At 40.4% G+C, this 13149-nt stretch overlaps 1 protein-coding gene and 1 pseudogene across 2 annotated transcripts; one reads left to right on the top strand and one right to left on the bottom strand.

Annotated features, from left to right (window-relative positions):
* Positions 1-3130: 3130 nt before the first annotated feature.
* LOC308703237 (intelectin-like) lies at positions 3131-5847 on the bottom strand (annotated as a pseudogene). The gene is made up of 8 exons: positions 5840-5847; positions 5689-5723; positions 4693-4756; positions 4312-4603; positions 4026-4184; positions 3821-3940; positions 3423-3526; positions 3131-3283 (listed from the first exon to the last, which is right to left on the bottom strand). The product of its transcript is annotated as an intelectin-like (transcript).
* Positions 5848-6282: 435 nt separating this feature from the next.
* LOC308703238 (intelectin-like) lies at positions 6283-7970 on the top strand (the record flags this gene model as incomplete). Its single annotated transcript, XM_081386558.1, is given in 6 exon segments — positions 6283-6543; positions 6667-6825; positions 6917-6974; positions 6977-7036; positions 7575-7678; positions 7818-7970. Coding segments are annotated over 6 exon segments (795 nt in total).
* Positions 7971-13149: the final 5179 nt, after the last annotated feature.

A 13149-nucleotide genomic window follows, 5' to 3' on the forward strand; every position in this document is an offset into this window, starting at 1 on the left:
AATGCTACTGAATCAACAACATTACAGTATGCTTGATTCGACATCACTTCTGTTGAATCAACTCTGAAATTAACAAAAATAATCTATGGTAATATTATTGAATCAACATTACACTAAGATGTTGAATCTACATCACTGCTGTTGAACCAACTCTGAAATTAAAGGGGACCTATTATGCAAAATTCACTTTTGTATGGTGTTTGGACATAAATGTGTGTTGGCAGTGTGTGTACACAACCACCCTACAGTGATAAAAATCCACTCACTCCTTTTTTTTAAATCTCCATAAATCAAAAGCAGTCTCTCCAAACGACCCGTTTTCAGAATGTGGCTTTAGTGACATCACTAAAGCCACAGGCCCCGCCCACGAGTGTTGACTGACACTGCCGTTATAACTTAGACCCGCCCTGATCAGTTCACTGCGAGTTGTACACAATACACATCAGCCATTGCTGCAGCAATGCACTCACGAGAAGCGTCAAAGCATCTCCCAAGCGTTGAAGGTGTTGTAGCTGGATGTATTCATTCACATAGCTCTCTCTATTTACTCTTGAAATCTGCTAGCCACTGAAGACGAGATGGATTCATTTTATTTTCAAAGAAAATGCTCCCTCAACTCTACAGAAATTTATGTAAGTTACTTATGCACTTCTTATACTGTTTACTCAGCTCTAACAGTGATTTTCTGAAGAAAAACTGATGCTTCATATTTTGTGTGACATACAGTAAACTTTATTAAACTCATCAGTATATTTTGTGTCATCATTCAGACAATTCAGATCGTCAGACGGAGTCCTACAGCAGGCTTGCATTAATAGTGTACAACATACAAGCAATGCCAAATAGGTTATAATCGTAATTAAACTAAACTATATCTGTTCCAACTCCACACACCATATATTCTCTGACTCTGTAGGCATTTTTATGGTCGAAATAAACACCATTACTGTGACTGTCTGTTTTATTATTATCATCTTCCCTGTTCTGGCTCTGACCGCGGCTGCTTAGGCTCCGCCCCCTGTGCCGTGAACCAGCAGCTCATTAGCATTAAAGGAGAAGCACTAAAACAGTGCGTTTTTCACAGACCCAAAAAATGATGATTTAAACGTGCTGTAAATAAAATTCTGTTGGGTATTTTGAGCTAAAACTTCACATACACACTCTGGGGACATCAGAGACTTATTTTACATCTTGTGAAAATGGGCATAATAGGTCCCCTTTAACTAAAATAATCAATGGTAAAATTGTTGAATCAACATTACACTATGATGTTGAATCTAGATCACTGCTGTTGAATCAACACTGAAATTAACAGAAATAATCTTTGGTAATATGGTTTGATCAATGTTACAATGTGATGTTGATTCTAAATACATTTTGTTGAAACACTGAAAATACAACTGAAAAGGAATGTCAAACAATGTTGCCATCTGATGTACTAAGTTAATGTTGAAACAACATTAATATTTCAACTACACTTCAATGATGCGTCAACAAATTCCTGACCATTTAAAAATTTGGCAAACACCTTTTAAAATATAAATGACACATTTCCAGCAGTTGAGTCAATTTATTTGATTCAATCAATCAATGACAAAAATATATTAAAAGATCATTCTTTAAAAAAGAAAGGGGGAGAAACAGGACAAAAGCATTTCAACCTTTAAAAATAAAATTGGCTTCAGAAGTCTGATGTCATAACTACAGGTGTTTCAACGGTCTTACATCATACTGCCTCTTTTCCTTTGGGTTCTCTGAAATCTGAAACAGAAAGCATGATGTTTCTCGAGAACAAGTCAATTCAGTTGCCACATTCAAGAATGTTAATATACTAAACACAATACAATTCGCTTTTTAAAAAAAAGTAGCTGAACACAGAATATTCTAACTATGATTAAAGTATTGTTAAATTTCTGATTATTTCATTTATTTTTCTAAATCTATTAATGCTTCAATATCAAAAGAAATCACTACGGCAGGAGTGTCCGATTTTATCTCCAGTCCTAATTAAACACACCTGAAGCAGCTAATCAAGCTAATCAAGGTCATTAGGATCATACCATTGATAAAGACATGGGCAACTAGAGTTGTTTGAATTTTATCTGAGACTGCCTGTCTTCTTGTCCTTGCCCTTCCTCCTTCTCATTCAAATCCCTCTTCCTTCATGTCTTTCTGGATCCATTGTTCCAAAACTCAATAAACTGATTTGGGCCCCTTTATCTATCTATTGAAGGATCTGATTGATGTGTGTTAAATTTTGACTCTTAGTGTTTCCACCTGGGTAATTGTGTGCTAACTGAGCTGAAGCTGTGCTGACTTGAGTGAACAATTTTGAATGCTAGTGCTTTCTAAATGACAACATGGTCTAGGCCAGTGGTTCCCAATTCCAGTCCTCGTGACCCACTGCTCTGCACATTGTGTATGTCTCCCTTATTTAACACACCTGAACCAGATCATCAGCTCATTAGGAGAGACTCCATGAACTGAACTGAGTGTGTCAGATAAGAGAGACATACAAAATGTGCAGAGCAGTGGGTCACGAGGACTGGAATTGGGAACCACTGGTCTAGGCAATGAGAAATGAAGGGATTTGTGTGTAGAGTTTTGCAGTGACAGTTCAACAAATCTGACTCATGTGTCAAAACAGGGAATAGTGTTTATAGTTTAGTGAAATGGGTGTGCTTTTTGATAAATGGCATTATGGTTTTGAAATTTTAGTTCAAAAGCCTGGTTATAGTGTTTAAGCAATCGAGAAAATCTGTAAGCCTTGTCGTGTGCTTGTCACCTAATCGATGTTTACACATTTATCCTCCAGCGCATCTCCTAACCCCCGACGTCTCGTCCCCTGTGAACACTAACATCACTTGTGAATAAGATCTCTAGTGCTCCACTAACCCGCTGTGCATCAGTAACCAGACAGACTCCAGACAATGCCTTTGAATATTCTTCGATAATAAATCACGGCTGGAAGGATCTCACACTTTTCAGGGAGAATCCCCCCATGGACATTGGATATATGTCATAAAGAAATACATTTGAGCAAATAATTGTGTAAAATTCAGTTGTTAATCAATGTGGAAAAACTTAGAAAGAAGGAAAGGATGTTGGCGATGTTAGATTGATGGGAGTGTCAGCGATAAAAGAGGAGCACGGCTGCTTCAGTTATCTCTTTGGAAGCGCTCCATCCCGCATTAGAGCCATAGCCATCCCAGTCGAATCCCGCAAAGTCCCCACACTGCCTTGGGGCTCCCTCAGGAAAGTGTCCACCTCCACCAATACAGAACTACAACAATATAAGGGCATTACTAACAACAAGAAGACATGCCTAGGCACTTCTTACAGTGACATTGGTGCAGTTCATTTATTTTCATTGTAAATGTATTACTATCAATTTTACAATCCAGAATATTATTTTTCCTCACATGTTCAGTGTGGCAGCCGGTTGGTTTGAGACCTGAACAAAGAGCCATGGCTGCCCTTTCAGTATTGAAGACTCTGAATGAGATGAATCCAGGCAGAAAAATTGCTGGGGAAATGCACAGAATATATCAGTGATGATAATCATATATCAGTGATGATAATCTGTCATGATATGTCCATGAACACATGACATGGCTTTCATTCCTTAAAGTGACTGGATCTCAACAATCATGATCACTCAATAATACACAGATTTATTATACTGATACTGTCAAATGATGAAGCAACTGTCATTAAAAACTATTTGGAAAATATTGGCTCACGGGGTGTTGCTGTAAATAATCATTTGTTTTTAAAAGATTTGCCTGCTTAAATAAAGGATCAATTAAAATAGTCATACTTCTTGCATTGGGACCATAGAGATTTCTGTTCTAATCCGCTTTCCATTATCATACACAATTGGAATAACAGGTCCATTATCAGTGATCCATGCCCCTATTCCAAACCTCACAGGGAATTTCTGGAGAAAAAAACAGTGTTATTGTAATTTCACAAAATTTCTGTGAATGTTTCAAACCCAAAAATGGTGTTGAAGTTTATCTGACCTTGAATAAATAATAAAGGTTTCCCCCGTGGAGAGTTAAGAAGTGATTCTCAGTGTGGTATCGCAGGATGGAGGACGCGGTCCAGGATTCCACCTCCATATTATTAGGAACGTGCCACACGGACACATCTTGTGCTGGAATGTCAAAGTAGCCAGGATTCTGGGACAGAAAGGAGACTATCGTTTCAGATTCTCCAAAAACATCCTTTGATCATTATACTCGTGTCCTTTCTGTTCCTTCTATTTAACTATTGCTGTAAAACCATGTAAAAATTTAATAAGACTACCTTATAATCATCACTTGTAGAGGCCTCTGCACTTCCAAATGTGACTGTGTTTGCCCATGTCCCCTCACCCTCAGGCCGGTTCGGTTCACTGCCCTGCTGACTAGACCAGCGATCACCAACGGTACACTTTCCGTACATGTTGTTTTCATGAACACTGGCAACCAGCGTCCAGCCTCCGCCCGCAGTGGTCATATCACAGAAGGTCTGGTAAAGCACCCCTCTGGAGGAGTTCAGATAGTACAGGCCGTCTGCGTGAACAGAGCATTCCTGAGTCACTTCAGTGCAGTTCTTGCTTAAGATCAAACATTAACAAAATGAGCGTACCTTCATTAACCTGATACTTTTTCTGAAGTTCTTTGCAGCTTCGAGCAGTAGTCTCACAGAGCCATACATTCAGTGAGAGACTGAAAATAATCCCCAAAATCTTGTTTGTAAGAAACATAGTCTGCAAACAAAAGGAGAAAAGTTTTTCACAATTACTCTCAACACCACAAAGCTAAAATTAGCAGTCTTGTGTTTCTCTCCTCAGATTTGACGAGCACTGTCAAGGCTTTTGGATTCTGGGTGAGTCAGATAATAAAGCTCAGGAATACTTTCTTAGCATTGTATACTTTCTCAGGAGTGGAATGAAGGATAGGTCACCTGAGTCTAAGTTGAATTTGGTAAATAAGGGAAACCTGAGCCTAAGCGGAACACGGATGCGGGAAAGGGAAGTTTTTCTGCTTTGGCTAAGAAAATAACATTTGAATAAGTTCACACCTAAATTAGGTAAGACATTGATATTGATCTTTCATCAGGATGTTATTGAATTAACACTTGGCGGAATGAATTCAAAAGTGAAATTATTCATGAAATAGGATAATTTCACCCCCCCAAAAAAAGTTCAAACCAAAAATACACCTTTTTCATATATATTACAAGTAATCCATAACTTATATTAATTTAAGCTACCTTGCAGTTACCAACATTGTAGAAATATGGTGATTTGCCTATTTATTATAAATGTTACTTCTATTAAATATTGGGGAGTATGTATGTGACTTTCATAGGGGTTGTTCTCATACTGTTGTTTAAACATGTGTTTAGGATATTTGTTTTAATCCATAGTTTCAATTTAGTACAAATGTTAATTCAATAACAGCCTGATGAAAGATCAATATCAATGTCTTCCCTAATGTTACCAACATTTTTGGTGTTAACTTATTTTCTTAGCCAAAGCAGAAAAACATCCCTTTCCCGCATCCGTGTTTCGCTTAGGCTCAGGTTTCCCTCATTTACCTAATTCAACTTAGACTCAGGTGACCTATCCTTCATTCCACTCCTGAGAAAGTATAAATATGCTAAGAAAGTATGCCTGAGCTTTATTATCTGACTCACCCAGAATCCAAAAGCCTTGACAGTGCTCGTCAAATCTGAGGAGAAAAACACAAGACAAGAAACAAACGTAAGAATTCTTTTGCCATGCAAATGAAATTTCAAAATATCAGTAGCCTAATGCTTTTAGTAAGCTTCTTTTACAGTCTTTCACAGAAACATGGAACCAGTAACAGAAGAATTTCAGCTTTGTGGTGTTGAGTGTAATTGTGGAAAACTTTTCTTCTTTTGTTTGCAGACTATGTTTCTTACAAAAAAGTTTTTCGGGATCATTTTCAGTCTCTCACTGAATGTATGGCTCTGTGAGACTGCAAGTGTATTCATTTGTAAGTAAGAATATTTTGATTGAAATTAATTTATCTTAAAATGTTATGTTATAATATAATAATATATAATATATTCCACTACATCTTTGTCTTACATTGCAGTGGATCAAGAAGAAGTATCACATATTAATACCGCTGATATCAATCTTGAGAGAGCATATACTGCTCGAAGCTGCAAAGAACTTCAGAAGAAGTATCAGGTTAATGATGGTACGCTCATTTTATGTTAATGTTTGATCTTAAGCAAGAACTGCACTGAAGTGACTCAGGAATGCTCTGTTCACGCAGACGGTACTATCTGAACTCCTCCAGAGGGGTGCTTTACCAGACCTTCTGTGATATGACCACTGCGGGCGGAGGCTGGACGCTGGTTGCCAGTGTTCATGAAAACAACATGTACGGAAAGTGTACCGTTGGTGATCGCTGGTCTAGTCAGCAGGGCAGTGAACCGAACCGGCCTGAGGGTGAGGGGACATGGGCAAACACAGTCACATTTGGAAGTGCAGAGGCCTCTACAAGTGATGATTATAAGGTATTCTTATTACACTTATGGTTTTACAGTAATAGTTAAATAGAAGGAACAGAAAGGACACGAGTATAATGATCAAAGGATGTTTTTGGAGAATCTGAAATGATAGTCTTTTTTCTGTCCCAGAATCCTGGCTACTTTGACATTCCAGCACAAGATGTGTCCGTGTGGCACGTTCCTAATAATATGGAGGTGGAATCCTGGACCGCGTCCTCCATCCTGCGATACCACACCGAGAATCACTTCTTAACTCTCCACGGGGGAAACCTTTATTATTTATTCAAGGTCAGATAAACTTCAACACCATTTTTGGGTTTGAAACATTCACAGAAATAATTTTTTTGTGAAATTACAATAACACTGTTTTTCTCTCCAGAAATTCCCTGTGAGGTTTGGAATAGGGGCATGCATCACTGATAATGGACCTGTTATTCCAATGTGTATGATAATGGAAATGCGGATTACAACAGCAATCTCTATGGTCCCGCTTCAAGAAGTATGACTCTTTTTTTAATTTATCCTTTATTTAAGCAGTAGTGGCTCCGTGGTTCATGTAGGTTATCTAGAAACCGGAAGGTTGGTGGTTCAATCCCCAGTTCCACCTGACCAAGCGTCAAGGTGTCCATGAGCAAGACACCTAACCCCAGCTGCTCCCGACGAGCTGGATGGCGCCTTGCATGGCTGACACCGCCGTTGGTGGGTGAATGTGAGGCTATATTTAAAGTGCTTTGGTGGCCATAGCTATATAAATGCAGTCCATTTACCATTTAAGCAGGCAAGTCACTTAAAAAACAAATGATTATTTTCAGCAACACCCCGTGAGCCAATATTTTCCAAATATTTTTAATGACAGTGGCTTCATCAGTTGACAGTATCAGTATAATAAATCTGTGTATTATTGAGTGATCATGATTGTTAAGATCCAGTCACTTTAATGAATGAAAGCCATGTCATGTGTTCATGGACATATCATGACAGATTATCTTCACTGATATATGATTATCATCACTGATATATTCTGTGCATTTCCCCAGCAATTTTTCTGCCTGGATTCATCTCATTCAGAGTCTTCAATTATGAAAGGGCAGCCATGGCTCTTTGTTCAGGTGTCAAACCAACCGGCTGCCACACTGAACATGTGAGGAAAAATAATATTCTGGATTGTAAAATTGATAGTAATACATTTACAATGAAAATAAATCAACTGCACCAATGTCACTGTAAGAAGTGCCTAGGCATGTCTTCTTGTTGTTAGTAATGTCCTCATATTGTTGCAGTTCTGTATTGGTGGAGGTGGACACTTTCCTAAGGCGGCCCCAAGGTCATGTGGGGACTTTCCGGGATTCGACTGGGATGGCTATGGCACTAATGCGGGATGGAGTGCTTCCAAAGAGATAACTGAAGCAGCCGTGCTTCTCTTTTATCGCTGACACTCCCATCAATCTAAAATCACCAGCATCCTTTCCTTCTTTCTAAGATTTTCCACATTGATTAACACCTGAAGGTTTGCTGAAACTGCACATATGTTGAACCAATCATATTAGAGAAAATGGTGTGATGATGATGATGATGAGTAATGTCATGTTACCTTTACTATGTACCTATCCTATCTAAACTCTTGTACTCTTTTTGCTGGGGGGATTCTCTCTGAAATGTGAGATCTTCCCAGCCGTGATTAAAGAATATTCAAAGGCATTGTCTGGAGTCTGTCTGGTTACTGGTGCACAGCGGGTTAGTGGAGCACTAGAGGTCTTCACTAGTGATGTTAGTGTTCACAAGGGACGAGACGTCGGAGATGAGCTGGAGGAGGATTCAGGAACCTTTATTTTTTAAATGCATTTTTCCAAAAGAGCCAGAGTGAAGAGAGAGAGAATGCATGTGCATACTTGGTGTTTATTTTAGCCTGGAAATCCAGACCTAAATCTAAAAGATTAATGGTCTGGCGTCGAGCCACCGCTTCTTTGGCTGGCCACGCGGTCGTCGCCCGGGTGGTGATAGATTATAGGCCGTTTTCGCCACTGTCTCATGACTTGTCTCCATTTGAGCCATGCTGTGTTGACTCGGGCTCGGGCATCAGGAAGAGAGTCACCGTCGCTCCGGATTAGAGAACCAAGATATTTAAATTCAGTGACTTTGTTGAATGGCTGCCCTCCAACTCTGATTGTCCCGTCAGTCTGGGGTCCGCACTCCATATACTCTGTCTTTTTGATGTTAAGGCGCAGTCCGTGTGCGTCTAACCGCTCATTCCAGTCTTGCACTTGACGTTCAAGCCCACAACGGGTTTTGTCAGCTTGGAAAATGTCCCGTGGCAGTATACATGCAAAGGACAAAAAGAAGCGGGGAGAGGGCGGATCCCTGGTGCACGCCAACGGTGGTCGGAAATGTTTTGGACAGGCCTGCAGGGCATCGGACGACGCTGGTGGTGTTGGTATAAAGAAGCTGAAACTCTTCGGGGGCGCCGTGAGAGCGGAGGGAATGCCAGATAAGATCCCCGGGGCACACGGTCAAATGCCTTCTCGAGGTCGAGAAAGGCCATGTGTACTTGCTGGTTCTTCTCCCGGTGCCTCTCTAGCAGCGGCCAGACGCCGTGGATCGCATCAGTAGTGCCGCTTCCTCTAACAAATCCGCACTGATTTAGACTGATGGAAACGATCTTCTGGAGGCGGGTGTCAATTACGCACTCAAATATCTTCATGGCATGGCAGAGCAGGCGAATCGGGCGGTAGGTGTTGCATTCGCTGACATCGCCTTTGCCTTTCCAGATCGGGACTGTTACGCTGGCAGCCCATGTTGAGGGAATGGTACCCTCATCAAAGATCTTATTAAACAGTCGGGTATTATTATGACCGCCGCTAGCGTAGCTAGCGAAAGCGGTCATATAGGGATTGTCAAAGTTATTTTTTTTTTTTTTCGTCACCTTACTGAATTTTTCGTCAACGATACCAGGGACACCGAAACACCGGGGAACATGAAATTTGGTGGGCATGTAGCCCCACTAGACTTCTACGGAAAAATTTCGTTTGGTCCCCGGGGGCCACTCCCACAGCCCCCAACCCCGCGCGCTGGGCCCCCCCAAACCCCAAAAAATTCAGTTTTTCCTAAATAACTACCTGAACCGTGGCACCGAGGATGAAGAAATTTGTATGGTATGTTGCTCTTAAGGGCCCACATCAACCTAGTCCATAATCACTCATTTGTGATTTGCGCCCCTCCCATAAAAAATGAAAATGCAATATTATTCTGCTTTAATCGCCCCTATCTTCAGTTGAGATGTTCAGAACTGCACCATATTTCATGTGTATGATTAACTTGACATCCTCTGGGGGTATCCTCTGCTAAGTTTTGTAGAATTTCATCCATGGGGGGGTATAAAATAAATTCATTTATGTGCACATTTAGTGACTGTACACTCATCGGCCTGTAGATGGTGCTGTTGAGCGAAGGGTTGCTGGTTTAGGATGATACTGTCACACACACATGCAGGAATACAAACAAACGCAAGCATGCACACACACTGACATCCACACGCACAGACACACACCCATACACACACATACAAATCCACATGCACAGACACACACACACAAACACACACGCGCACACATGTACGCACACATACATACACGCACAGACACACACACACACACACACAGACACACACATACACAAACACACACACATACACACACACACACACACACACACAGACAGACATGCACATACTATTACTTTTTTTAGGTATATACATAAACACGCAATACAGCCAAATTACTCCACGTCATTTATTTTTGTGGAAAGCCAGTGCAGGCCTGAGCGGCGGTCATATTTTGTACCGCGATGCGGTACATCTAGTTATAAATAATATAATAAATAACAATACATATATACACCATTGCCACTAACAATAATAATACACAAAAAAATGTAAAAAAAGATTCGGCGGAAGCATTTGGTGGAGGTGACGGGCGGGGTTTTCTTTGCAGCGCTAGCGCTACAGCAGTTCGCCGCGAGTCTTCAAACTACAGGAGCAGCAGGTAACATACGGAAAAGTTACATTTATCCTACCATGCTACTGTAAACGTTGCGGGAGCATGCAAGTTATGCTTAACTATAATAAATGTATAACTTGATGTCAGCCTTCTGAGTTTGACAATGTCATTCGTTTTTGTCCAAGGCCATAGCAAGTGTTAAGCTTGGGGAAATACATCTAGTGAAAGGAAATTTTAAGTCCATGTGTGATGCCCAGTAAATTGTTATCACATTTGTGGTAGTCTTTGTAATTTTATAAAGAAATGTTTTTGAACTTTGTTCAGGGGTAATTAACCTGTTTATACCATTTATTTGCGCTAATATATTTATAGAAATCAGGAGTAATTGTGGAGTTCGTCGGCAGGGGGAAGTGTGGCGCTTATTGTGCTTCCGGGGCCTTACGTCAGTTTGTCCTGCTTTGCGGTCTTTCTCTTTCTGCTGAGCGAGACGAAAAACCAGGGGGGCAGGGTTTTATATTTTATTGAAGCTTCCCCGGGCGCCGCCATTGATTTGCAGACCCCCACCTGCTGTTAGCATTCCATCGACTCCCATTCATTTTGTCGTCACTTTGACAGCGAATAACTTTACATCTGAGGCGTTTAAAGACTCCATTTGTCCATTATTTATTTCTAAAGAAACACGAAAATGTATAAAAGGCTCCATTACCTTGTATCTTACGTTATGGCCCCGTAGAAGCAGTTTTTGTAAAAATAGGCTAACGATTGCGTCATAACCACGCGACTCTGTCGCACAGTAGAGAGATTACCTTATGGACAGGAACAAAAGCTCACGGGCAATCGGGGGGACGTGGAGGCAAAATGACAAAATAATTAATCAGAATCTAGCAAAAGTTTCTCCTGCTCCAGCTCATGGACACCTCCTACTCACGATCTCCGTCTCTGCAAGATTCGGAAGGGAATGATTCAGATTTCTCTTGGCACAGCTACTAGAAGACAGACGGGTTGCTGTCACATCTACGTCGTCAAGCTCAGTTTGAGTCTGCGCAGTCGCTCGACCATCAGGAAGTGAGTGCTTCTAACTGACTTCACTTGACTCTGTTGAATCCAATGGGGTCGCGGCGTCCATTTCTTTTACTGTTAACAGACGCAGACTTTGCCTGTCTCATTTATTTCTCCTGTTTCAGGTTGGTAGATTAGTGAATTAAGTGAAATAACTGAAATGTAATATGTTCACATGTCACGGGATGTTTCAAGGTCCATGTAACAAGGCTGTTTTGTGAAAATGGGGACATACAGTGGTGGTCAAAATTGATGGCACCCCTGATAAATATGATCAAAAATGGCTGTAAAAAATAAATCTGCATTGTTTATCCTTTTGATCTTTCCTTCAAAAAATTCGCAAAAATCCAACCTTTCATTGAAGTAAAAGAATTGAAATTGGGGGGTAAATCACATTATGAAATAAATGTTTTTCTCAAAAACACGCTGGCCACAATTGTTGGCACCCCTAGAATTTTTTATGAATAAAATATCTCTGAAGTATATTCCCACTAATATTTACATTTTTAAGCACACTAGGGTGACTAGGAACATGAAATTGTCCAGCTATGACTTCTTGTTTCACAGGAGTTTAAATATGAGGAAAAACAAAGGCCAAATTCCCTTAATCATTCATCACAATGATTAAAACCAAAGAATATAGTTCTGATGTGCAGCAAAAGATTGTTGAGCTTCACAAAATAGAAAGTGGCTGTAAGAAAATATCAAAAAAATTGAAAATCCCCATTTTGACCATCAGGGCAATAATTAAGAAGTTATAATCAACTAAAGATGTTACGAATCTGCCAGGAAGAGGACGTGTGTCTATTGTCTTAATGGACAGTAAGGAGGAAAGTTTGAGTGTCCAAAGACTCTTCAAGGATCATAGATGGAGAATTGCAGAGATTAGTTGAGTCTTGGGGGTCAGAAAGCCTAAAACATTTTTTTCAAACAACCCCTATATGTTGTTTGGGAGGGTTTCAAGAAAAGGTCCTGGACATCTTGTTCAGATACATGGTATTATGGATTCTAGCAAATACAAACAGATAAAAAATCAAAACCTGACGGCCTCTGCTAGAAATCTTATAATGGGCCGTGGTTGGGTCTTCCATCAGGACAACGCAAACATTTTTTGACCTGAGGGCGCGCGCGCATCCTGGTGTGTGACGAGTACGCAGACTGGTGCATAGATATATACACTAGATGTCGCCTTGGCTACGGCAGTTCATTGGAACGAATGTCTTTAATGCAACATCTAGTGTATATATCTATGCACCAGTCTGCATACATGTCACACACCAGGATGCGCGCACGCCCTCAGATCACTTGGACGTGGCTGTGTTATAAGAGGTAAAAACGATATAAATACTATTCGTGTTCTCACACAAACCGCTCGTTTCGTGTCTTGCCATCAATGTGTACTTACGATGGGGAATTGTTTAATTTGGACGATGGGGAATTGTTTTAATTTGGACTCTGTGCATGCTCTTTGAGACCGTGACCATATAGACCTGCATTATATGACTGACAGACAAGAACGGGTTTGACCTAAAAATATCAAAATTGAAACTACTGCGGAAAA

This window comes from Scardinius erythrophthalmus (genome assembly GCF_964197995.2).
Source record: "Scardinius erythrophthalmus genome assembly, chromosome: 15".
NCBI classification, from domain to species: Eukaryota; Metazoa; Chordata; class Actinopteri; order Cypriniformes; family Leuciscidae; genus Scardinius; species Scardinius erythrophthalmus.